At 40.1% G+C, this 27,543-nt stretch overlaps 1 protein-coding gene across 1 annotated transcript in view; it reads left to right on the forward strand.

The window, feature by feature from the left end:
- VPS36 (vacuolar protein sorting 36 homolog) overlaps positions 1-27,543 on the forward strand; it is a 31,888-nt gene continuing 4,345 nt past the window's right edge. Inside the window, exons 1-12 of the mRNA XM_059143723.1 lie at positions 1-160; positions 7,435-7,503; positions 9,461-9,531; positions 13,616-13,730; positions 14,787-14,876; positions 15,609-15,695; positions 22,361-22,393; positions 22,502-22,579; positions 23,202-23,336; positions 25,148-25,213; positions 26,413-26,477; positions 26,978-27,062. Of these exons, the coding sequence (XP_058999706.1) occupies positions 65-160; positions 7,435-7,503; positions 9,461-9,531; positions 13,616-13,730; positions 14,787-14,876; positions 15,609-15,695; positions 22,361-22,393; positions 22,502-22,579; positions 23,202-23,336; positions 25,148-25,213; positions 26,413-26,477; positions 26,978-27,062 (990 nt within the window). The 5' untranslated portion in view covers positions 1-64. The remainder of the gene's footprint in view (positions 161-7,434; positions 7,504-9,460; positions 9,532-13,615; positions 13,731-14,786; positions 14,877-15,608; positions 15,696-22,360; positions 22,394-22,501; positions 22,580-23,201; positions 23,337-25,147; positions 25,214-26,412; positions 26,478-26,977; positions 27,063-27,543) is intronic.

Consider the following 27,543-nt stretch of genomic DNA (forward strand, 5'->3'; position numbering starts at 1 on the left):
CGCTCGGCTCGCCGCCCCCGAGCGCCGGCGCGGGCAAGCGGCAGAGGCCGGCCTGTCGGCGGCCATGGACCGCTTCTTGTGGACGAGCGGCCTCCTGGAGATCAACGAGACCCTGGTGATCCAGCAGCGCGGAGTGCGCATCTACGACGGCGAGGAGAAGGTGAGGGCTGCCTCCGGGACGGTGCGCGGTCTGGCGGGCCTGCGGGGCCTCCCCGCCCGGGCCCCGGGTCCCCACCCTGCGGCGCGCGAGGAGCGGCGGGGACGGTAGACGAGTGGCCGGGTGCCGGCGCCTCCGGCCCGGGCTCGGCCGTGGTGACGGCGGGCCGCGCCGCGCGGGGCCGGTCTGCCCGGCCCCCTGACCCGGGGTGCCTCCGTGACCGGGTGCGGCCGTTGCGCGTGGGGTCTGCCCCCACAGAACCGGCGGTAGTGCCCTGCGGGGGTTTCCGAGAAGCGCGTCCGGGTCTCACCCGGACGCCTTTCGGAAGGCTCTTCCCCCCGCCCCCTTTTTTCCGGGAATGACTTTAGAAAGGAGTCTAGAGCGTGTGTTTGGGAAAGTGGTGTGGTAGGCCGTGCCTTGTCCTGCGGGCGGAAACCTCAGGAGATGCGCTTGCGAATGCGGAGAAGTGTTCCCAGCGTGAGCGTTCGGGGCCGCCTTCCGTCCGGCTGTTAGCGCCGGGGAGCCGGGGCCGGCGCGGCTGGGGCTGGGGCTGGGGCTGGGGCTGCACCTCTCCCCCCCCCCCCCCCCCGGAAGAGCCGCACTCCAGAGACGAGCCTTCTGGAGAGGGAGAGGAAGGCTGCTTTCCCCGCGAAGACGGTGGACTAACGCCCCAAAGAACCATCCTCCCGGTCCAGGCGAAGCCGGAAGGGCTTAGAGGGGAAGGCAGGGTAGGGGGGACGGGAAGGCGGGGTACTCCGTGCAGGGGAAGCAGGTGCCGAGGCGGTTAGTCCGAGGGGGACATGACCCTGAACAGACTTGCTGGCATCAGCCGCAGCTGTTTCCCAGTGCGGTCAGCCTTTATTTTCAGGGCAAGTCTGGTCCACTCCTCAAGGCCAGTGGTCTGCAAGTCTCAGGGAGGTAGGTTCGTCCCCTGCACACCAAGGGAGTTTGGCCAGCCCGCGCGGAGCGCCGAAGCTTGAGGTTAGAGGGCTGTTGCAGAACTGCTAACCTCCCCTGGCTGAGATGTATATAACCTGGAATCAGAAAAATGTCAAAAACCCATTTATTCAGCAACGTTTTTTAGTTTCCAGAAGTTTTCACTTGCTCTCTTCTTCTTTGTGGTTTCGTTCATGAAACTTCCTTCTCTACTTTTGCGTTTGTTCCTTGACTCTCAGCATTTCCTGGTCCGTGTCGGCAGAAGCTTGAGACTTATGTCCTCCTAGGTCATGGAGGGCAGAGGTTACCCAGATATCTAGGGGCACAGTGGACACGGCATAGGACCCAGGTGTTCCGCCTCCCTGAGAGTATTTTCCGTGTACTTTGTTGCCTCCATTATCAACTCCAGGTCTTTTTCTTAAAATAATTTGCTTGGATTTGCTTGATTTCCTGCCTTAGCACTTTTATTGACTTGATCTCAAATTAGGTTTCCATCTTTTGGTTGGAGTGACTAACTCCAACTAACTAAACGTTTTCAACAACAAGGTTACAATCTCTGGAACTTTTTCTATTTATTCATTCTTAAATTTTACTTTATTTTTTCAGTGCTCCAAGATTCATTGTTTATGTACCACACCCAGTGCTCCATGCAATACATGCCTTCCTTAATACCCACCACCAGGCTCACCAAACCTTTCACCACCTGCTCCCCCCCCTTCAAAACCCTCAGGTTGTTTCTCAGATTCCACAGTCTCTCATGGTTCATCTCCCCCTCTGATTTCCCCCAGTTCGCTTTTCCTTTCCTTCTCCCAATGTCCTCCATGCTATTCTTTACCCTCCACAAATAAGTGAAACCATATGATAATTGACTTTCTCTGCTTGACTTATTTCACTCAGTAAAACCTCCTCCAGTCTTTGGAGCTTTTTAAATGGGAAGCATAATCAAATTCCCCTCCGTTAGCCGGTTTGATGATGCCTCCCTCTCAGTACTGAGTGACAATCGTAGACTGGTATTCAGAGACTCCACTAAAGACAGTCCGTGTTGGAAGTCACACTTTTGCAAAACATCACACCCTGTTATGTGTAACTCCAGTATGCAAATTAGGAACATCTTGGCTGGCACATAATAAAAACTATGATCTATTTACCTCTATTTAAGACAACAAAAAGTCAAAACCATGAGTACCTGTATATGGAAGAACCATTGCTAAACCAGTGTATTCTAATGTTTCCTTTTAAGTTTTTGCTTCTTTTAGCAGACAAGTAGATATAGTTATCAGAGGATTAATAAAAAAGTATTGGGAAAAATTTAGTAAGACCCTTTGATCTATTGAGGAATTCATTTTTTTTTTAAAGATTTCATTTATTTATTTGACAGAGAGAGAGAGAGATCACAAATAGGCAGAGAGACAGACAGAGAGAGAGATGAGGAGAAGCAGGCTCCCTGCTGAGCAGAGAGCCCTATGCGGGACTCGATCCCAGGCCCCTGGGATCATGACCTGAGCCGAAGGTAGAGGCTTAACCCACTAAGCCACCTAGGCGCCCCTATTGAGGAATTCTTAACTGTTCTAAAAGCTGAAGATGGTGAGGGAGGGATGTGGGTGTCCTGAAACTGAAGCAGAGCTCTAAGACAAGCCTGCTCACCGCTGCAGTCCCCGAGCTGCAAGGAATGAGTCACTGGCTGAGCCATACCCAGTGTGGCTGAGGGCTTAGGCTGATTCCTGGGGGAAAGTCCCGTGTCCTGGCTTCCTCCATCTGCTGGAAGGCTTCCAGACCTCATGTGGTCTGAAGACTCTAGGAAGCTCCCTATCGGCCTCCAGGGAACTTGAACTCTGGTCAAGTTCCCTTTCAGTATCTTGCACTAGCTCCCTTGGTCTAGGGTACTTGAGTCCAGTCAGTGTGGCCTTCATAGCTGTGCATCCTGACACATTCCCGAGGCAGGTGTGCACATCCCAAGGCAGGGGTGTACTTGGCCGTCTACTAGATCAGGCGGTAGCTCCTGAGGGCAGAAAGCGTGCCTTACTCATCCTTGCATCTTTTGGCTCATTGAGGGTATGAAGTACCTGGGGGAGGGGGGAAAGAGACCCGAGTAATTAGAGCACCTACTGTGTGCCAGGAGCTTTACATATAATCTCATTTACTCTTCTCCGTGGGCATAGGAGGTGATATTTTATGGATGAGACGATGACTGTTAGAAAGGGGCCTGCCCACCCACACACAGTTAGTTAGCCGGAGACACCAGAGTGAGATCTCTTGATCAGACTCCCAAAGCCTGCACTCGGTTCACTTGGCTGCGATGCTTCATGAACACAGTAGCCACCAGCGTCAGACTCTGTAATGTTTAATATAGTCGATACTCCCAGAGATGAAGACACAGAGGCTCTTAGTTGATAGCTGAGGAAACTGTGACATGTCTGAGGTCACACACTTAGTATTTGGTGGAGCCCCAGTAGACTGCTTTTCCCACCGCCCCAGCACCCAAGCACCTCTTGTGAATAAATGCATGCCTGCTTGTTTCTACAGGCATAGTTTTCATGGGCCCATTATGACGGGATAGTGTGTTGTTTTCTTAAGCAGCGTAGACAGGTCATTTGTTTAAATTCACACAAGCCTCTATAGCCTCAGCTAATTTAAAAATATAATGAAAGCAGGTTAGTAGTGTATAAAGAGGCAAGTTGGCAACATACACTGGGAGACTTGGAAAATGTGTATTTTCTTTCAGCTAGGTATTTCACTTTTAGGGATTTACCCTAGGGAAATAATCAGAGATGCATAAAAATATAATGAATGAGGATGCTCGTCTCAGCATTGTTACATATATTCTATATTATTACATATATAGAAAATTATATATATATATATATATATATTCTATATTATTACATATATAGAAAATTGGAAGCAATCTGAATGTCCCCCAGAGGGTTTTGTTAATTAAATGATATGCCCTAATCAACACGAGGAATTGTTAACGATAGGCCACCATTTAAAAAAGCAAGTTATAAAACTAAATATAATGAATTCATTTTATTTAAAGATTATTCACACATGCACGCACACACATATAATATACACATATATTTTATATATATATATACATGTGTGTATTCTTTGGCTGGTGTGATTATGAGCGATTTCATTTTCTTTTTTAGACTTAAACCTTTTTTCCCCCAGATCTTCAATAGTATATTGCTTTTATAACAGAAAAATGTTAAATAATAAAACAGGGTAAGAGCTTATCCAGCTAATGCCCAAGTTAGATCAACCTTTAAGTAGTTAAAATTATTCTAGCTCTGAGTGGCAGGAGCAAGCCAGCCTAAACTTGTCTATCAGGTTTAGCTCATAATCCCTTGGAATCCCTGAAGGGGAGTATTACACAATTCTTCACTTAGAACAGCAGCATTTTACGTTTGCACATTGTTAATGGACATAGCAATGGAACAGACTCTGCCTTCAGCTTTATAATCACATCCTTATGCTTGAACTTCAGTAAGAGAAAGTGCATTTTCTTAATCAGAACTGTTATGCTGTCATGTAGCATCGTGTACTCTCAAGTTGATAAAATACTTGTTTTTGGAAAAGGGAAATCTTACACATGGACAAAAAAGAAGTTTTTAAAATCTCTTAAACTCAGTTATTTGGTTTCGCATAAACCTTTGGAGCCAGACTGAATTAAGTGCCAGAAGTACATGTATTTAACTTCTGATTCGGTAGGAAATATGGAACTCATCAAGTTTTTTCTCTGAGGGGTTGAAGTGCCTTTGTGGAATGATACCTCACAGAGTGTATTTAAACTAGATGGCTCAGTAGTTCTCTTACCATCAAAGCTTATTAACCATATTGATAATGACTAACATATTAGTAATATAGTCACACCTTACTCTTAGAAAACAGTTTTTAAAAATTGATATTAAAAAGAGGATCGGTTTTAATCCAAGAAGTTTTTGACAGAGAAAGTGTTTCTGTATATGTTTGATTTAACAAAAAATAATTTATGTATATTTCAAACTACACGAAGTTATGTATGTCTCTAACAAATTTCTTATTTTTTTTTCATTAGGCAAATAATAAAATGGTTCAATATGGGTAGGCCAAAAGAAGAAACTTGAAATAATTAGTATTCCTACTACCCATAAACAATTGCTTTTGGCACATTATCCATCTGTTTGTGTGTGTGATCATGTTATGTATACCACTTTGAAACCTAGGTTTTCTTTGTTAATATCATGAGTATCTTGTAATATATTAAGTGTCAATTTGCATACATAATTATGTACGCATATTTATGATTATTTTTGCTTAATGATATATACATGTTCTAATCGGTTATTCATTGGCTTTTTAACCCACTTATTTTATTTTATTTTATTATTATTTTTTTAAAGATTTTATTTACTTATTTGTCAGAGAGAGAGAGGGAGAGAGAGCGAGCACAGGCAGACAGAATGGCAGGCACAGGCAGAGGAGCCCGATGTGGGACTTGATCCCAGGACGCTGGGATCATGACCTGAGCCGAAGGCAGCTTGCTTAACCAACTGAGCCACCCAGGCGTCCCTAACCCGTTTATTTTAAATTCAAAAGGATTATTTGTAATAAACTGGACCCCAATGAAAATGCTTTCCTTTGAGTTTTTTTTTACTTAAACATTTTTTTTTTTATTTGAGTACAGTTGACACACAATGTTATATTAGTTTGGGGTGTACAGCATTCATAGTGATTTGACAAGATTATACATTGTGCTGTGTTCCGCACAAGTGTAGTCACCATCTGTCTGAATGCAGTATCATCCTTCCCCCTCTGAGTTTGTCTTGTAAGGTGGCCTTGATATGGGACCAGCCTTACAACTTAAGAAATAACTAACTACTCAAAAGGATATAAGCAAGTCCTACCTTATGACAGATTCTACTTCCTAGTAATTAAATAGAAGCTTCCAATATATTTCTTAATTTTAACAGAAATGAAAGAATTTGATATATTATCTCTTGGATTCAGACTCTAAAATTTGCTTATTTAGGGGCGCCTGGGTGGCTCAGTGGGTTAAGCCGCTGCCTTCGGCTCAGGTCATGATCTCAGGGTCCTGGGATCGAGTCCCGCATCGGGCTCTCTGCTCGGTGAGGAGCCTGCTTCCCTCTCTCTCTCTCTTTCTGCCTGCCTCTCCATCTAATTGTGATTTCTCTCTGTCAAATAAATAAATAAAATCTTTAAAAATAAAATTTGCTTATTTATATGATTTTCAATGCATAATAACAGAGGATGAGGATTAAGGGTTTGGTCCTAAAGACACAGCAGGCTTTTTTTGTGTGTGCAATTGTACTACAGTTTTACGAACTTTTTTACATTTATATTTTGAGTAGGTGACATAATGCCATGAGGGAGAGGGTGGTGGGGTTATGGACATTGGGGAAGGTATGTGCTATGGTGAGTGCTGGTGATTCACAGACCTGTACCCCTGGGGCTAATAATACATTATATGTTAATAAAAAATTAAAAAAATTCAATTGATAGTGAAGTGGTTAGTTTTATTTTTTATTTTTTTTTTTTTTTTAAAGATTTTTTTTTATTTATTCATTTGACAGAGAGAGATCACAGGTAGGTAGAGAGGCAGGCAGAGAGAGAGAGAGGAGGAAGCAGGCTCCCTGCTGAGCAGAGAGCCCGATGCGGGACTCGATCCCAGGACCCTGAGATCATGACCTGAGCCGAAGGCAGCGGCCCAACCCACTGAGCCACCCAGGCGCCCGAAGTGGTTAGTTTTAAAAGGGGGCCTTTGCTTTTCTTCTTCCCATTTCCTCACACTTTTTCAGAGATAATCTTTGTTAACAGATCAGTGAGTATTCCTTTTATATCTTTTCCTACTACTTGGGGGGGTGTGTGTGTGTGTGTACACACACAGACATATACATATATCTCACAATGTAGTTTGGGGAATATGGAGATTATCTCCATCTTCTATCTGATTACATTATATGTGATGTGCTGCAACTTGCTTTCGCTCCCCACTAACTCTGTCACAGAATTCTGTGATAGTCCATGCAGTTCTACCTCATTCTTTTTAACCTCTCATGGATTCCAGAGTATGAATGTATCATACTTAACTACTACCCTGTTGTTACACATCTAGATTGTTTGTGATTTTTTCCTAATTTTATTAAGGTTGCATATATATATATAGAGAGAGAGCGTGCTTACAAAATGTGTAACACTGCTTCTCTTTAATTTGTGGCAAGCCTAATTCTCTAGTGTTTATATGATTAACTTAACTATTGTGCAACTTGTGAGGAGGAAAATCTGGACCACATTGAGTGATACATCATTAATGTTTTGTGATGATCTTGTCTTTCTAGATAAAATTTGATGCTGGGACCCTCCTTCTTAGTACACACCGACTAATTTGGAGAGATCAGAAAAATCATGTAAGATAAAGAGTTTTTAAAAAAATCTGTTTTAGGTTTTAAATTTAGGTTTTAGGTTTTAAATCTTTCTTTTTGTCAAAACTAAAAAATGCAGTAAATTTCCATTTTCAGAATGTTAAAAGAGTGTGTCTCATGTGATCTTTCTGAATGGAGTGCAGAGAAATGAGTTAGGGGTTGTCCCTCATTCAACTCCAGAAAAGTCTGTAATTGCTGAGTAGAGAGAGAATCATGGTCACTCCTGTTTTAAAACATCAGTTAGAACCTACTTCATACCCGAATGTTCTGTGTGTAATGAGAATATTTCTCCCAGTCATTGTCAGGGGTCTTCAGAACAACCTGTTCCTGAGACTCTGGGAAGAAAGGTCTGCTGGGAAGTACATGCTTTTACCTAAATATTGAGAAGAATGGCCTCTAAGTCACTCAACACGAGGAGAAACCTCCCTGTTGTTTCATCTCTAGGAAGAGAGAACAAGTTATGTGTATAAAGCTATTTTAGCTCCAAAGAGCTTTAACTTGAAAGTGTATGTTTGTATTGTTGCCAGTAAAAGAAGTAATCTATGGTATTTTCATAATTGCTGCCCATTCCACCATGAAATTTGAATTTTACAGTCAAACTATATACTGAGGCTCTTTGAAAGGCCACTAACTATTGCAAAATCGACTCTTTTTGTCCCCCAAGAATCAGTATTTCCTCCCAGTGGTGACATCACTGTTGTTGGTAAACGCATACCTTCCAACTGTTAATCACGTCTAATTCTTCTAAAAGAAGTATGTATTTAGGAAAAAGTCTTTTTGGAAGATAGGTGTCCTTAAAACACATGTTTATAAACTAATCTTAGTATCATTTTTTGATTTTCATATCAAGAGGCTAATTCAGGGGCGCCTGGGTGGCTCAGTGGGTTAAGCCGCTGCCTTCGGCTCAGGTCATGATCCCAGGGTCCTGGGATCAAGCCCCGCATCGGGCTCTCTGCTCGGCCGGGAGCCTGCTTCTTTCTCTCTCTCTCTGCCTGCCTCTCTGCCTGCTTCTGATCTCTCTCTGTCAAATAAATAAATAAAATCTTTAAAAAAAAAAAAAAAAAAAAAAAAAGAGGCTAATTCAGAAACCCTTAGACCTATTGAATGCCAATCATTTATAGTAGTATGTATTTAGGAAAAAGTCTTTTTGGAAGATAGGTGTCCTTAAAACATATGTTTATAAACTAATCTTAGTATCATTTTTTGATTTTCATATCAAGAGGCTAATTCAGAAACCCTTAGACCTATTGAATGCCAATCATTTATAGTAACTTAAAATTAAATGTACTAATAAAGGGAACCTACATCAGTATATTTGTTAAAAATGGTGAGTGAAGTGTAGAAAAAAAGAAAAAAAGATCACCTGTGTAGCACTCCTTAAAGTTGTTTTGATTTGCCTGTTCTGTTTTTCTTTTCTTTTTTTTTTTTTCCATAGAAGGATAGCTTACATGTAAAAAGTTTTCATATAAGTACTGAAAAAGATGTACCTATGGTAAAAACGAAGATGGTTACAGCAGCTTTTTTTTTTTTTTTTTTTAAGATTATTTACTTATTTATTTGTCAGAGATTACAAGTAGGCAGAGAGGCAAGCAGAGAGAGAAGGGGGGAAGCAGGCTCCCTGCTGAGCAGAGAGCACAATGTGGGACTCAGTCCCAGGACCCTGAGATCATGACCTGAGCCAAAGGCAGAAGCTTAACCCACTGAGCCACGGACGCGTCCCCAGCTTTTAAAACTCTTACATTCTTCCATGTGGCAAAATGCCACCACATTACTGTTTTCATTCCATTTTCCTTCAGTTTATTTAAGGAATAAAATCATTTTATTATTTTTTAAATTGTTTTTATTATTAAGTACACGTACATGACACTCTATTAAATACTATAAAACAAGGTTTTCTGACAAGGAGACTTTTTGAATCACATTTTGTATGGTTTCCTTCTAGGAGTGCTGCATGGCCATTCCTCTTTCCCAAATCGTGTTCATTGAAGAACAGGCAGCTGGAATTGGGAAAAGGTGAGGTGTCTCTGATGCAGTCTTTTTTTCACAAAAATGTCCCAGTCAAGCTATTATTACCAACTTAGATTTATTGTTGTGCCATGGCTGCATATGTGGGAATGAATCTGATGATTGTTTTGGGGGGCTTTATAAAGAATAGTCGTTGGTCAGAAGCTCCCCTAGGAAGATACTACATTAAACTCATGGATAAATGGACAAATTAAGTACTACGATTTGCTGTAATATCCTTGGGTCAAAATAAGTGTCGGCCAGCTGTCATTTCATGTCTTTCCACAAGCATTCGCTTTGACATGTCTGTGAATCTAGTACTTAAAATCAGAAGTGACTCATCTGAGAAAAATGACTGATTTTATTTTATCCTATTTCTAGTTGATCATTAAGTTTCTTCACTTTGACATTTTTGGATATCAGTGTTAAATAGAGTTTCATAATATTTATTGTCCAAACTGGGACATTTATAAAAGTAATAGGTGGTGCTGTTTATTATATTTAATCATTTATAAAAAGATTTACTTATTTGAGAGCAAGAGAGCAAGTCAGGACGATGAGGGGAGTGGCAGAGGGAGAGAATCTTTCAAGCAGACTCTCCATGGAGCACAGAGCCCAAAGAGGAGTTTGGATGAGGAGCTTGATCCCACGACCCATGAGATCATGACCTGATCTAAAACCAAGAGTCTGATGCTTAACTGACTGAGTCATCCAGGTGCCCTGGGGGTGCTGTTTATAATTGGATCAAGGAAGCATAAAATGGGACAGTTTTAGACAAACCAGGACATGTCATCACCCTGGTTTAAAGCCGTACGTTAAAATGTTTCTTTTTAATCAAGTACAGAAAAATCTGGCTTTTATTTTAAGTGCATGTAATTGAGGGCAACTTATGAACAAGTATTGCTGATAAGAATTTTGTTTTCCTTGTGGGCCCATTTTGAGCTTTAGTATAGTTATTTCAGTAGAGGTGAAACAGATACAGAACTTCACTGAAAATGCAATGCATTCGTTAGTTATAGTGTATAGCTAGCATGCAAGATTGTTTATTTGACATAAAAGAAACCGACATTTTAGAAAGGTTAATAAAAGTACAGACTTTAGGTTATTTCTATAATTTTTATTTTTCTCTTTTTTCCATCTGGGTTTTGTTTTGTTTTGTTTTGTTTTTTTTAAAGATTTTACTTATTTATTTGACCGAGAGAGATCACAAGTAGGCAGAGAGGCAGGCAGAGAGAGAGGGGAAAGCAGGCTCCCTGCTGAGCAGAGAGCCTGATGTAGGGCTCCATCCTAGGACCCTGAGATCATGACCTGAGCTGAAGGCAGAGGCTTAACCCACTGAGCCACCCAGGCACCCCCCTTCTTTTTTTAATGAAAGTACAATTGCATACAATATTGTATGAGTTTCGAGTGTACCACATAATGATTAGATATTTGTGTATATTGCTTTTCTTAAGTTCTACAAAGTAAAACTTGAAGGTGTTGCAAATCATTTGAATTTTCCTCTGCTGTGTTCCAAGAAAATTTAAACTGTATAACAAAAATTGTTTAAAATATTTATCTTCCTGGGTGCCTGGGTGGCTCAGTTGTTAAGTGTCTGCCTTCTTCTCAGGTCATGATCTCAGGGTCCTGGGATCCAGCCCCACATTGGGCTCCCTGTTCAGCAGGAAGCCTGCTTCTCCTTCTCCCACTCCCCCTGCTTGTCTTCCTTCTCTCGCCATGTCTCTGTCAAATAAATGAAATCTTTTAAAAAAAATTTACCTTCCCATTAGTATCTTATTTTTTAAACATCTCCAGTGAGGAAGAATTTAATAATATGTCATGTAAACATTTCTCAAATATTCTTTTTATTCTCGGCCCTCTTGCCCCAAGCAATTACCATATTTCATTGATTCAAAATTGTCCATATAGTTTCACCTTTTAACCTGTCCCCTCCCAAGATCCTTCTCTAATTGGGTGGTTTTTATTTTTATTTTTTATTTTTTATTTTTTATTATTTATTTTTTTTATTTTTTTTTTTTAAAGATTTTATTTATTTATTTGACAGAGAGAGATCACAAGCAGGCAGAGAGGCAGGCAGAGAGAGAGGAAGGGAAGCAGGCCCCCTGCTGAGCAGAGAGCCTGATGTGGGACTCGATCCCAGGACCCTGAGATCATGACCTGAGCTGAAGGTAGTGGCTTAACCCACTGAGCCATGATTGGGTGGTTTTTAAAATCTTTTTTTTTTTTTTTTTAATTTATTTATTTGAGAGAGAGACAGTGAGAAAGAGCATGAGTGAGGAGAAAGTCAGAGGGAGAAGCAGACTCCCCATGGAGCTGGGCGCCTGATGCGGGACTCGATCCCGGGATTCCGGGATCACGACCTGAGCTGAAGGCAGTCGTTCAACCAACTGAGCCACCCAGGCATCCCTGATTGGTTGTTTTTTTTTTTAACTTGAAATACGGTAATTGAATGACCTGCGAAATGAATATATTTAAAAACTGGCCTGGATCTTTTTTGCCGACTTGGAGATTTCTTAAACTTCACTTTGTCTTATAATCTTCAGTTCTTCACTGAGTTTCCTTTGACAAAATCTGATCGTGGGGCTCAGGTTTTTCTGTTTTAAAGATTATGTAATTCTTTGCTCAGGTCCCTTAATCTGATTGTCGTATTTGGTTGCTCTGCCTGACAGTTCATGTCAGACAGTCCTGTTACAGTGACTGCAGTTTATTTGCTCAGTCACTTAAAGAAGTTCACCACAAAGGAATAGGTGAAGAGTCCTTACAAGTCTGGCCCAGTTTACTAACCAAAGCATTTATTACACTGAGGAGGCCCCACACACAGTATTTCAATTTCACAGCAATATTTAGGAATCAAATGGACCTAAAGGAAATGGAATAATAAATAAGCAGACCTGTAATGTGGTCATAAGGGAAAAGCTCTATGCTGCATATCCAAAGTATTTTGACTGAGTTTTTTGGTTTTGCTAATTTATGGAAGCAGACTATTTATTGAGCAGGTTAGGGAAAAAGACTTACAAAACTGAACAAATATACCAGTGTTTTTAATAGCACAGGAGACAACGGTAGTCATAAAGATTATGGTAGTTTGTGTTTCTAGCGCAGCAGCATTTTGAGACTTGTTTTTGCTGTTGGATTATCTTCTAGATCATGCTGTTGATTGAGTGGCATTTTCCAAAAATGATACTGTAGAATGTTAGTTTTGGATGGAGTTTTTTTTTTTTTTTTTTTTTTTTTTTTTTTTTAAAGATTTTATTTATTTATTTGACAGAGAGAAATCACAAGTAGGCAGAGAGGCAGGCAGAGAGAGAGAGAGAGGAGGAAGCAGGCTCCCTGCTGAGCAGTGAGCCCGATGCGGGACTCGATCCCAGGACCCTGAGATCATGACCCGAGCCGAAGGCAGCGGCTTAACCACTGAGCCACCCAGGCGCCCCTGGATGGAGTTTTAATAAAATGTCAGCTGGCCAGTTTTACACAGATAAGTTTTCACATTTTGTTTTCAAATGACTAGGGTAGTATGCTTTGGCAGAAAGTATAGGCCCCCCGGTAACCTTTGGGTTTGCCTTTGTACATGGAAAACCCTAATCGTAAACCAAAATAATGAACTGTCACACATTTGGCCAATTTATTTTGAACTTATTATTTTTGAAACCACATTTTTAATCTATAGAGCTGGTAACTTGAACTTCTTGGTTCAGAGCTTAAAAGCTGTAAGTAGAGGTGTTTTGTATTTGTTTTGTTTTGTTTTGTTTTTGTTTTTACAGAGAGAGGGAGATCACAAGTAGGCAGAGAGACAGGCAGATAGCGTGGGGGAAGCAGGCTCCCTACTGATCAGAGAGCCTGATGTGGGGCTCGATCCCAGGGCCCTGGGATCATGACCCGAGCCAAAGGCGCAGGCTTAACCCACTGGGCCACCCTGGCGACCCAGTAGAGGTGTTTTTGAAGGTTTCATTAATACTGAATTTATACACAGTTTATAAGGATTCCTTTCAGGATGTATATAAATTTTAAAAGTGAACTTAAATATATTAAAAATTATGAAAACAGAATTAGTGATTCTTAAAAGGTAATTAAATTCATTACATTTATCCTTTAGTGCCAAAATAGTGGTTCATCTTCACCCAGCTCCACCCAACAAAGAACCTGGTCCATTCCAGAGCAGTAAGAACTCCTATATCAAACTCTCCTTCAAAGAACATGGCCAGATTGAGGTAGGTTTTTATATGCGTAAAATTGGACTAGAAAGGTGTGCTTGTGTGTGTTTTTGTTGTTGTTAATATGATGTAAATTGTTACTGTTCAACATACCAGGTTTCACCATATTTTTACAATAAAATTTTTATATCTTAAGCCTTAGCAATAGAAAATATGAGGTTTAGGTTTTGGTGGGAATGGGAGGCAGGAGGGTGTGGTTCCAAGGAAAAAACAGAAGCTGGAACTATGCTAAGTCAATGCTATTAGGCTACTAGTAAAGTTTTCAGTGGTTTGGTTAAAGAGGCAGAGTATAATGCAGTGAAATGTTGAACCCTCTTAGTATCTGATAGCTCACAGCCTTAAGGCAGGATGTCTTTCCTCCTGACTCCACACAGATCTAATCACTGAAGTACTTACTCCATAGTATGATAGTTTACATGTTCTGATTAGTAAGTCACTGGATAAGTATTCTTCAGACATTTACAAGTGTGTATTTATCTCCTCATTGATACCCTGAATTATTTATGTGGTTTTCTATGGCACTTCACCCAGCCCTCCTCACACAGTAGGCACTAAGCAAATATAAGCGACTATCTGAAATCATTCTCACAGTAGTTAAACAATATAGTTGATTTTTTTGTGAGTGTAGGGATGTTTTGGCCCTAGTTTCTGGCTTCACATTTTACCTAGACAAATTATTCTCTGCTTCCTTCATGGATAATGGTTGTATATTTTTCTTGGCACTATATCTGTTTCACTATAGATTGAAAACAATCCACATATGTGGGATTGTTTAAAGTAGGTCTATTTATTCATTGTCACTCATCTCTTTGTTGAGAATAGCTCACTTTATATAGCAAGTCAGTTTCTTTCTTTTTTTTTTTTTCCCTTTGTGCTTTATGAAGCTGATCCAAGAAGAGAACTTCCTTTGGTTTCCTTTGATGTTTCTGAGACTTCTAGGTTTGTTGCAAATGACTGAACAGGACTTTCAACTAAAGAAATGTTAAGTAATGATTTCTATGAGGATATTTTAACCTGACTGACTCACTTAAAGTGAATATATGTGTACAACAGTTTTACAGGCGTTTATCTGAGGAAATGACACAGAGAAGATGGGAGAATATGCCAGTTTCCCAATCATTGCAAACAAATAGAGGACCCCAGGTATTGTTAAGACTATTTCTTAATCTAATAGTTTTGGTTCTGTACTTGCACCTTCATTAAAGGAAAAGATTTCTGTGATTATAGAACTTTGCCAGAAGCAAAATAATGATATTCTGATTAAAATCATTTGTATTCATAGAACCTAATTTAGTGCTCTGCAGACAGCAGACACTTAGCAAAAATAAACGACCAGTTACCAGAGTGATTCTTGGGGTGGTAGAAGTTAGATTCTGTTCATTACATTCTGTTCTTCATAATCAGTGTGGCATCTGAGAGAATGGACAATGCCTCTGGGTGATGTTTTTCAGCCAGTCTAAATTAACCACCAACCATGCGCAGACACTTAAATATGTGAAAGTAGTTTGTGTAATAACTGTCAAATACCAAAATTTTAACTATAATTTCTTGCCTGTTTGAGACCCTATAAAATATCTGATACATACGTAATAGCTTGCCAAAGAACAAACATGAATTTAATTTATATCTAAATACAGGGTAAAATATGCCAGTTATTGTATGTTTAGTTTTTTTAATAATGATTTGAAAATCATTATGTATGACAAGAAACTGACAAAATGTTTTGAAAGGAAACCAGATGTAATCGTGGTTTTCTACTGGTTTTCTTTGGTTCTTTGTGGGTCCCTTCCCACCATTGAAAACACATTGTGATGGGTTATAAAAGAGTGGGTCCTTCCTATTTTGTATGTTTTATTTTCTACTTTTGTTTTTCAGCCAGGAAGAATAAGGGCTGTAGGAATTGTAGGCATTGAAAGGAAATTGGAAGAAAAAAGGAAAGAAACGGACAAAAACATTTCTGAGGTAACTAATATATAAGTTCCGGTCAGGTTTTTAGGTCATTTGTGCGTATTCTTTTGGAGGTAGCTGTGACTAATTCCATTCTGTGTATTAGAATATGTTTAGTTTTCCTGAAGCCACAGTCTCTTATTCCAAGTCTCCTTCAGGTTGGTATGATTTAGTTAAAACATGTTTTAGAAACCTTTTTCCAAAAAGAAAAATGAAGCTCACATTTGTTTTCTGTGATGTTAGAAAACATTGTGGGTTGCTGTGTGTAAATTTTAAAACCTAGATGGGATTGATTGGAGAATCCTCCTAATGAGTTCTGGTCCTTTGTATAATTATTTGGACTTTTGGTTAACTTAGTTGAGGGGAAAATGCTGTCCTGTGGCTGTTAACCTTGCCGGACACCACACAGTTTTCTACCACTGATGCTCAGGGACCAGACACAGACACAATAAGAAAGGCACAGACCAGCCCATCCCTTCCACCGGGAGAACAGCCACGAGCATGTACTTTGCTGTGTTTCTGCAATTTCATCATATTTGAGGAAATGCAAGTGAAAGGGAAAGCAGTCTAGTTAAGCAGTTACGCATGCTGGATTCTGCGGTTAGCTACTACATCGCAGCATGTCATTGGTCTTCCTGTGTTTATATAAAACTGGTCTGGGATTTTTTATGAAATGACTCTATGAAATAATTCTTTAATTTTTAATACGAGTTTATAAGTAAAATCCCATTGACTAGTGCCGTTCATAGAATTTCAAAGGTGGTATATCAATCAAATAAAGTCTAAACTGCAAATAGTTATGGGATACCTGTATTAATCAAGAATTCAATATTCTCCAAAGAAATAACCAATAGTAGATATATAGATATTGATATATAGATGTAGATATCAATGTATCCCTCTCTCTATATATACACATACAATGCCATTTAATATAAGGAATTGACTCATGTGATTGTGGGGACTGAAGAGTCCACAATCTGCCACCTGCAAGCTGGTGACCCAGGAAAGCTGGTGATAGAAATCCTAAACTGAGTCCGAAGGCCAGAGAACCAGGAACGCTGGTGGTTTAGGTCCAGCCCAAGGGCAGTGTAAGACTACTGTCTTGGCTTAACCAGTCAGGCAGGGAAAGCATGAGTCCTCCCCTCCTCCAACCCTTTGTTCAGGCCTTCCGTGGATTGGATGATGCCCACCCCCAGTGAGGAGGGTAGTTCTGCTTCTGCCCACAAATTCACATGCTAACCTCATGTGGCAGTACCCTCACAGACTCATCAGCAATGTTTGATCAAGAACCTGGGCACCCCATGATCTAGTCAAGTCAACATATAAAATTAACCACTATATTACCAGTTCTGGGCTCACTAGCTTGAAAATACAGATCCTTGAGAAATCAAGGTCTTTTGACTTATTAAATGCCCTTGGCCTAGGTTTTGCTGGCCTCATATATGTGGTAAAGTTGTATGTGTTCCTCAGCCCTGAGTATTCCCTGCAAAATGGCAGCTGGATCCAGAGGCCTGGTCAGATGCATGTTTGATCTCTTTGCTGAGACTAGTGGTGATGCTGTATTCTTTCCTAAGAAGGCACACCATATCTTTGTGGACAATGGCAGCAGCTGTTTATGTTCATTGCCTGCTTTGGCTGGTCCACCGGTGGTTACAAATGTGATATTCTAGGATTTATTTTTTATTATTTAGAATACATTTTGAAGAGATGCTTCCCTTCATCTACTGCTTGAATACTCAGTGATGTAGCTCATACTGTCCCATCTTTGGCCAGTGGGAGCCTTTTTAGGTTAGCTCCTGAGTGCTTTTGATGTGACCTGGTAGACTTTGATAGCTTCCTTACTATCTAGGGTGGCAAAAGGTCCAGGACCAGCTTGTTTATTTCCTGCCCCAGATTTGGAATCCGCCATTACCTGAAAAGTCACTGTTTTCCCTAGATGCCCAGAGGCTTTTTCCCCCTTCTCTGTTTTATAAAGCCCAGTAATTTTGCTAGAATGTGTTGATGTGTTAGTCATTCTGGATTGTTATTCCCAGGTATACAATATGCTCTTCGTATTTGGTTCTAGAAATTGTTTTAATTTCAGGGAATTTAAAAAAATTTTATAAGTTTTGATAATTGTTTCTTATTTTTCCTCTCTGAGACTATTAGCTGTATGTTACAGTTCTACTTCCCAGCTTTACCTTTTGTGACTTTCTATTTTTTTGGATTTTATTTATTTATTTGTCAGAGAGAGAGCACGCAAAGCAGGGGGTACAGCAGGCAGAAGGAGAAGCAGGCTCCCTGCTGAGCAAGGAGTCTAGTGTCGGACTCGATCCGAGGACCCTGGGATCATGAGCTGAGCCAAAGGCAGATGCTTAACCAACAGCCACCCAGGTGTCTCCCCGCACTTGGTGACTTTCAAACCCTTTTTTATCTCTTTCATTTCTTCTTTTATTAGGAAATTTCCTTCTTTCTAACCTGTTGTTTCTCTTAAGATTCTATCTGTTGTGTTTATTCATTGTTATGTTCCAATATAGTCTTTATTTCTGAAATGATTCTTTCAAAAATTCTTTCCTGAATCATGTCACTTCATTTCTGATTTATTTTATCCATTCACGGTTTATGTCATTTTATTAACATCTTTTAGCTCATGTTGAAAATAAAAGGTTACATTTTTATCTGATCTGTGAGCATGTCTTTCCAGCTTGCTTTTGTTGTCTGTAATATTATTCTACTCCTTATTTTCTTTTTTCTATAATAACTTTGTGTGGCATTTGACCTTGATACTTTGTTATTTTTCATGTGAAGTTAGTTTTCCTGCACTTTGAGAGGAAGGCCTGGTAGCTTGTCTAGGTAGCTTGTCTCTTCTACAGAACTCTCTCTTCTCGTATTCACGCAGCATTAAAAAAAGGTGATGGCTTGCTTTCTGATTTCCTGGCCCTATATTCTCTTCCCCTATTTTTATCTGGACCTTTATTTTGCCCTTCCTCTCTTCTTATTCTTATCTTGCTCAGTTTTTGAATCCTCTGTTAGCGGTTTCTCCCTGGTGTAGGATCCCTTTCTGGAAGGGAAGCCTGGAGGGCCAGCCCTTCCTTGAGAACCCCTCATACCCACCCATTATCGAAGTGGGCGAAACCCTCCTAGTTTCGGTTCCTGTCCTCACATTGGCTAGACTCTCTTTCCAGTGACACCTGTGGACTCCTTTGGGGTTCTCTTGTTGTGGAAGCCATCACTTGCCCTGTTGCTTCCCTTTTCTTTCTCCTTCCTAGAGGCGAAGAGCATGCCGATCTTGTGGCTCTTCGTGGTTTGTCCCTACCTGCTTGTATCTTTAGGTTTTTTTTTAATGCTATCTTGTCACTTAGTTTTACAGTATATGCTGCCTGTGGATTTTTGGTTTTGAGATCTAGTTGCCCTGTCTGTCTTTATGTTGGGATTTGGAGAGATTCAAAAACTTTGCTGCCATAGCCACCATTTTCCCAGAATCTTTAAATTCATAAAGTTCAGCATTTTGGCATTACAAGAGTTCTTACTATCCAGAGAAGTAATCATCTCAGAGCTAGTGACTAGGTTCGGAAGCAGGGTGTGAGAACTCAGGTCTCCTGATTTGCAGACAAGTGTGGTCCTCCTATGTCATGGCCCCTCTCTTTGCCATTTGGAAGGTACTATCATCACTGTCCTAGTTCGGTGACATTTGTTGTCATCTTTTTGTGTGACACTTTTGGAGATGGCATAGAGCAGTGAACTGATTTTGAATTACTAGTATTTTTCTGAGTGGTGCCATGCTAATGTGGTGTTCAAAATCATGTTTTTCCTAATTTGTAAAATGCTATTCCATTTCAATCTAATCTTTACACAGTTGTGTAGCTCAAAGGATTTAACACAATCATCATGTTCTCTCACCCAGGTCAGTGATTTATTCACCAGGTGGTCCTTGCTCTCTACTTTGTGCAAGTAGTACCTTATGCAAAGGTACTTCATCAGGTAGATGTTCTAGATACGACAGTGCAAGACAGGCAGGCAAACAGGTGTTCTCTACAGTTGGAAAAATGCCATGGTAGAGAAAACAGTGGGTGCAACAGGAACATATTACATGGCCTCTTACTTCTTTGGGTGTCAGAAAGGCCTTGTTAGCAAATGTAATGGAAGCCAAGGCCTGAAAGTTTAGCAGTCACTGGCAGATGACTAGTAAGGGTAAAAGGATCCAGGTAGACGGAACAGAATAAGTAAAGGTAAAGAATCAAGAAAATTTTATTTTCTTGGGGCAGGGGTGGCGCCTGGGTGTCTCCGTCGGTTTAGCATCCAACTCTTGATTTTTTGCTCAGGTCATGATCTCAGGGTCCTGGGATTGAGCCCTGCACTGGCTCAGGGCTGAGCGTGGAGTCTGCTTAGGATTCTCTTCCTCTCCCTCTCTCTCTGCCCGTCCCGAGCATATGCACCCAAATATACAGTCTTTTAAAAAACAAACAATAAAACTGAAACAGAAAATTCAAGAATATATTGATAGTAACTAAAGCTAATAACCAAAATAATGACTGAAAGCAAGAAATAATGCAATAAATCAACTTATAAGGATACTTTTAAAGCAGATACCCCCCCCCCCTTTTTTAAATTGGTGTGGAGATTTGACTGTGACTATGGCAGAGGGATAGATGGTTCAATAAAGAGGCAGTTAAAATGATAGAATGGGCAAATGCATCTATCTTGCATTTGTGTTATGTTGCTTTAATTTCGTTATGGATAATTTTTCTATTTTTTAGATAATTGGCAAATTCCAAATTTTAGAACAATAATATAGATAGAAGTAAGGAAACTTTTGTGTTGTTTTTTTTTTTAAGATTTTATTTATTATTTATCAGAGAGAGAGAGAGTGTACAGGCAGGCAGAGTGGCAGGGAGAGGCAGAGAGAGAAGCAGGCTCCCCACTGAGCGAGGAGCCCGATGTGGGACTCGATCCCAGGACCCCAGGATCATGACCTGAGCTGAAGGCAGTGGCTTAACCCACTGAGCCACCCAGGCACCCAAATTTTTGTGTTTTATGATTACTTAAAATATAGGTATTCTAACATACTAAAATATTTGTATTTATTTTTTACCGACTGTAAGAAATAGCGCTAATTTATGTATTCTATATTTAGTGTATAGTCACTGTTACTTTTAGCATATTCTTTTTTTTTTTTTAAAGATTTTATTTATTAACTTGACAGAGAGAAATCACAAGTAGACGGAGAGGCAGCCAGAGAGAGAGAGAGGGAAGCAGGCTCTCCGCTGAGCAGAGAGCCCGATGCGGGACTCGATCCCAGGACTCTGAGATCATGACCTGAGCCGAAGGCAGCGGCTTAACCCACTGAGCCACCCAGGCGCCCCCTAGCATATTCTTTATATGAAAATGTAACACAGTAAATAAAGAGATTTACCATAAAATCTTAAAAAGTGTTCTCTTACTAGTTTTCTTTACACAGGTAAGAGAAGTCTATCAATATTTTGTATATTCGAAGTAAGAATCTAAGTGTATAAAGTGTGTGTGTGTTTTACTTTTGAAAACTAGGTTGGTGTGTGATTTGCCTTCCATTTAAATGTTAGAACTGACTTAGCTTCAGAGCTGGTGCCCAGAATTTCCCACAAAAGGTTTCCTGCATCTGCTGGCTGTTGCTGATAAGAATCCAGTGTTTCAGCCTTTTGTTTATCTGAGGAAATTCCTGTTAGGTGTGTGCACATTCCCCTTTGTTTTCAGTATTAGTCTTAGTAAGTCTGGCCATAAGAATCTCACATAGCACTCTATTCTTCTAGCAAAATCCTTTTGCAGATGGGGGATACTTTTCTGCCTGTAATTAAGATGGGCATGAGCTAATCAGAATCTGTGGACCACTATTCTGTATGGCCCAAAAGATTTTTCATTTAATGATAAGCTGCTTAATTGGTTTAAAAAATAACGTCTGTGCACATCGTTTGGAAGACGTTTGTTACTGGAAGTATAGTTTTGACCACATGAAATGAATTTATTATAAATATGTCTGATTAAGTTTGAGGAAGACTTTGAAGTGGATATTCATTGTAGGAAATCAAACTACCGATGAGTTTTATATAAGTATGTTTGGGTGGTATTTGGATGTTTTTCTTTTGTGATAGCCACTATATCCAAGGCTACAAGTATAATCTGTTCAATATTTAGAGGCTGAGGTTTTCACTCTCAGTTAAATCACACCTGCTATGAAAGCCAAAATTGTTGTGCCAAGGAAGTATTCCGGCAGCTGCACATTGCCATTTTCCACTGGGAAAGCATCACAAAGCCTTTGATTCTTGACCTCCCGTCAGGAAATGGTTTGGGGAAAAACCAGTGACAAATTTTCTTACTTGTGTGAAAGAACAGTAAATAATATTTTTCTCAACAATGTATTACTTATGTCACCCTTTGTTTGTTTAATCAATAATAACTGTTTTCTCTTGGAAAATGTAAAAAGTCTTTTTTTGCAGTTTGTTTTTGGAAAATATATGGTTTCTTAGCTAAATCGAACTCTTAGAATAAGATGGGTTTATTACTTATGTAAATATTTATATAAATTTTTAAAAAATTGTATAAATTGATATTTGTAGGACATTTTAAAAAATGTTTGTCTAAGGGAAGAAAATAGAGTATTCTGTTGCTTTAAAATATTTTAGTTCTTTAGAGAGATTCCAACAAAAACTCATTTCTCATTTCAGGCCTTTGAAGACCTCAGCAAGCTAATGGTCAAGGTATGTGTAATTTACACCTGTTGGATTCCTACCAGTTATGATAGGAGTTTTGTAAGCAGACACTTTGGGGACATGATTTTTTTCAGTCTTTTACTGTTCTCTTGACAGGCTAAGGAAATGGTGGAGTTATCAAAATCAATTGCTAATAAGATCAAAGACAAGCAAGGTGACATCACAGAAGATGAGGTAACTAGGTTGCCTTTTTAAGGCATTAGAAACCAGATTGGACAAATAATGCAGTGATGTTTTGGTGGGTCAGCAGTTTCTTTCTTAATGTAGTGATTTCTGTTAGGGCTTGTGGATATATGAAAGTATTAAAGAAAAAGTCAGCCAGTAGGATTAAAAGATACTTCAGTACCTTCTCTTGAAGTGTGGAAAAGCGAGATAGTGAAATGTGTAAGGAGTGGTTGTTTTATACATAACCATATGTTTGATATTTGTTTCATTAAATTTGTCTCCAGACTGATCCCAGCCACGTTCCTTTCTAAGTTTTTGGCTCTGTCATTTGGTTGGCATTAAATACAGCACAGTTGTTTGCTAACCCTCTTCTCACTCCAGACCTGTGAGGTCAGTGAAGTATGAAATATCAAGACAGGAGAAGGAAGAAGACTAATTAATTAGCTTTATGCAGGGAACTCCTAGAAATCCAGTTTCTTCGAGTTTATACTATAGGAACAAGGTGGAGGAAATGGGTGGATACAGAAATAACTAGTAGAATGGAGTTTACAGTGGAAAGATTTCAAATGTTGGGGTGGAGAGATGAATGTCACGTATTTGTCTTTTTGTGCATTTTCTTCTCTACTTATAGACCATCAGGTTTAAGTCCTATTTGCTGAGCATGGGAATAGCTAACCCAGTTACCAGGGAAACCTACGGCTCGGGCACACAGTACCACATGCAGCTGGCCAAGCAGCTGGCTGGGATGCTGCAGGCACCACTAGAGGTAAAAACAGAATGCAGGCAGGCTCTCGGTTGTGTTAAGTAACTGCCAAGTCATCGGAAAACTAAACACCAGCTTTACGTTCCTTTCCCAGTGCTGCTACTATTCAACCTACATGTTATTTTTCCTTTTAGGAATATTAAATCAGTTTGGTGTACTTATTCGTGGATTTGTTGTCAAAATCTAGATTGTTTTCAATTTCCATCTCAGGTATCTGTAACTTCTTCAGTCTCTTTGATAGAAAGCTTTTCTTATCTCTGATTTTCAAAAGGAAATATATGATCTCGAGATGTGTAGAGACATTTAGATGTTTGGATGTTAATACAAGTGTGCTGTTAATCATTTCATAATACAGATATATCTTCTGACATTACTCAGGCAATCAAAACTCCATTCATTAAAACGCCCTTTTTTTTTTTTTTAAGATTATTTATTTATTTATTTGACACAGAGATCACAAGTAGGCAGAGAGGCAGGCAGAGAGAGAGAGAGGAGGAAGCAGGCTCCCTGCTGAGCAGAGAGCCCGATGCGGGACTCGATCCCAGGACCCTGAGATCATGACCTGAGCCGAAGGCAGCGGCTTAACCCACTGAGCCACCCAGGCGCCCTAAAACGCTTATTTTAATAAGTATTTCCATCGTGGGTTAAGCCTCTGCCTTCGGCTCAGGTCATGATCCCAGGGTCCTGGGATCGAGCTCCACATCGGGCTCTCTGCTCAGCAGGAAGCCTGCTTCCTCCCTCTCTCTCTGCCTGCTTCTCTGCCTACTTGTGATCTCTGTCTGTTAAAAAAATAAGGTCTTTAAAAAAACAAAAAACAAAAAGAAGTATTTCCATCGTGACAAAATAGAATAGTATAATGAATCCCTGTGTGCCTGTCATCCAGGCTCGTGTGTAGGCAGCCTTCACTCAACATTACTTTAAAGCAATCCCAGACCTCGCATCACTTTGTAAACTTTTCAGTATGTAATTACAATGATAAACATGCTTTAGATGTAATTATAATCCCATTTCACACAGGAAAAGTGAAAAATAATTTTTTAGTATTTTCAAATATCTAGTTAGTATTCACATTTTCTCTTACAGTTAGTTTGTTCAAATCAGGATACCTTGCAATCGGTTGATTTTTCTCTCAACGCCTTTTTTTTTTAAATTCCATGTTTCCCCTTCTCTTATCTCTCTTTTCTATCCCACATAATGTATTTATTAAAGAAGCTAGTGGTTTATTTTATAGAGTGTCTCAGATTTTATTGATTTTATTTTGACATACTTCCCTGCCCCTTGTATTCCTTATAGACTGGAATTTACAGCTAGAAGTTCTTTTTTCTTTTTTTTCTGTTGAATATTTCATAGAGGGTGCTGTGCATTTTCATCAAGGGGTACATAATGCCTGTTTGTCTTTTTTTTTGTGATGTAGCAGCAGCCCCTAATAGCTAGATAGTCAATAGCTAGTCAATAGCTAGATCTGTTAACTTCATTTGGGGTTACAGTGGTGATATTCCTGTTTAATTCCATAGTTTACTCATTTATTAGTTGTAATAACTTAAAACATTTCAATACACTTTTTGAAACGTGGTGTAGAGGCCCTCTTCTCATTGAAGTAAATGTTAAAACAATAATAATGATGTTAAAATCCACATACTGAATTTGAAATGCTTCATGTATCTGACTAGGTTTTCCTGTGTGTATATTTAGTTTTTAAAGACTTCTTAGGAAGTTCTATGATTCCTGATTTTACTCTGATTATGATTTCTGTTAAGAAATGCCAACTGGTTCTAATTATAACCTAATACTTGCTAAATTCCATATTTTAACAGGAACGAGGGGGAATAATGTCACTCACGGAGGTGTACTGTTTAGTAAACCGAGCTCGAGGAATGGAAGTAAGAATAGAACATTTAGATATTCTTTAACTAAATATAGACTTTCTTAATATAACACAAATTCCCCAAAGTGAATACAATTTGAGGAAGGGTTGAGAACACCAGAACTATCCCAGGAGTGGTGTGGTGTAGTACAAGAGTGCTCTACTGCCTTGGGATCTGAGAGGAAGACTCTGTCCCTTGTTTTGCCAGTGTTGTGCTGAGTGACCTGGAGTAGCTCGCTGACCCTCACTGAGACTCGGTTTCCCTACCTTTGAAATGGGAATTTGGGTTGACTGATACCTTCTGGCTTTACTATTCTGTGTCCATACTGTCATTAATAAGCCTTATATGATGTCTTTTCTCTGGGGTTGTCGACTGTTTTTAGATTCACTGGGTTGGAGACAGGTGGTGTGTGGAGAAGCTGGGGGAAAGCTGCCCTCCTCCACGGGCTCTGAATCAGCAGTGGCTGTTCTTTAACCCTCCTTGTCTCTTCACATCCATGTGTCCTTGGCCCCCCATGTCTGTCCGTGCACTCTTCATGCCCTTTAGTCAAACACAGTTTTGTGGTGTCAGTAGTTGCCTCTGTGCGAATAGCTCATAGACCTGTCCCTCCAGTGCTTACTGCAGCGCCGTATATTTGAGCCTCTGCTGTGTCTTCATCTGACTGGTCACCGTGAGTGCTATCAGTGAGTACTGACTATGAACCAGGCGCTCTGCACGCACTGCCCCATTTCTTCTCGTGGTACCCCAGAGAGGTAGCCTCTCTCACTGTGCCCATCAAGGGCATGATATGAAGATGAGGAAGTTGAGGCTCACAAAGATTCACTTATTTGACCAAGGCTGTGCCTTGGAAACAGTGGTTTGACAGGCATGTGGCCCCAGGCCGGGCTGCCTCTGGAGCCGTTCTGGGTGACTCAAAGCTGTACTTGTCAGCCACCATGCTGGGCTGATTCTTTAAGGTTGTGTGGTCTGGAAGGCTGGCCACTAGCTAGCTACATGTGACAACTGTGACCTTGCAATACAATTAATCCAAATGGAGCTATGCTAGAAGTGTCAATTATATACCAACATGGAGCTTGACTCATGACCCTGAGATTAAGTCACAGATAGATCATAATTTTTAAGTTTCCTCTTGTGTTTTAGTGATCATTATAATTATATAACATCACTCTATTAATTTGCAGTGTAAACTGGATTTTTTTTTTTTTTCCTATTAGTTGCTCTCACCAGAAGATTTAGTGAATGCTTGCAAGATGCTGGAAGCACTAAAATTACCTCTCAGGTAAAAGAACCTCTGCGGGAAGCTTGCCAACTAGAGCCACTGTTCCATACAGAGTAGACAGGAAGGGCCTGCTGGGCCTGCCGGGCCTGCCGTCTGTGTGGTGAGCCAACATATTGCCCCTCTTGGAATGAAATGAACAGAATTCACTTATCCTGGCTTCCCACCTTATCAGGGTTAGTGGTCCAAGTCTTGTTGACTTGGGGGCAGTGACAGAGGAATGTGGGCTCTTCCTAGGAGGTCAGAATTACCAGCCCCTCTGCTAGATATCTTGTGTTAGTTTCTGGAGATTTAAAAGTACAGATGTTCAGCTGTGCATTATATTTTCCTCTCCCCAGGTTCATTAAAGAGAGCCATACATATTTTCTTCAGCATGTGGATTATAGTTCATACTTTCATTAAGTGCTTATTCGTGAGCTTTTTAGTTATGCTGTAGCTACACCTCCTTAGTGGGTGAAGATCCTAGATATTCACAGCTTTGTTCTCCCATCTGTGGTTTTTAGGCTCCGAGTTTTTGACAGTGGCGTCATGGTAATTGAGCTTCAGAGCCATAAGGAAGAGGAAATGGTGGCCTCAGCCTTGGAGACAGTATGTGAACCCCGTTTCCTCCTCATCAGTCAGCCCACCAAGACCTGAATGCCTAGCAACTTGAGAAACAGGATTTCCTTTTGAATTTAACTTTACTAAAAAGTAATGTTTGTAGACCCAATTAAAAACACCTACTTTTTTTTTACTAGTCAAGTACGGTAGTGAGAAGGGGGAAAGAGTAGAACAAGGAGTTCGATCTGTAACTGTAACTGTTCGATCTGTAACTGCTATCTCAACTGAATAATCAGTTGAGATAACTCACCACCTTCGGACTAGCCAAAAACACCTATTATTAACAGTGAATAAATATTAATCAAAATTACATTGTTCAAGTTTTTGAAACTTAACCAAGGAGAACTGGAATTCGTGAGGTGCTGTCTTTTTGTTTGAAGCTCAGTCTCACGGACAGGTTTTTAACTTTCTTGATCAGAATGTGACCCCTGACAGAATTTTTTCTTTGAGTAACACCTACGTAAGTGGT

This window comes from Mustela lutreola, chromosome 13 (assembly GCF_030435805.1).
Source record: "Mustela lutreola isolate mMusLut2 chromosome 13, mMusLut2.pri, whole genome shotgun sequence".
NCBI classification, from domain to species: Eukaryota; Metazoa; Chordata; class Mammalia; order Carnivora; family Mustelidae; genus Mustela; species Mustela lutreola.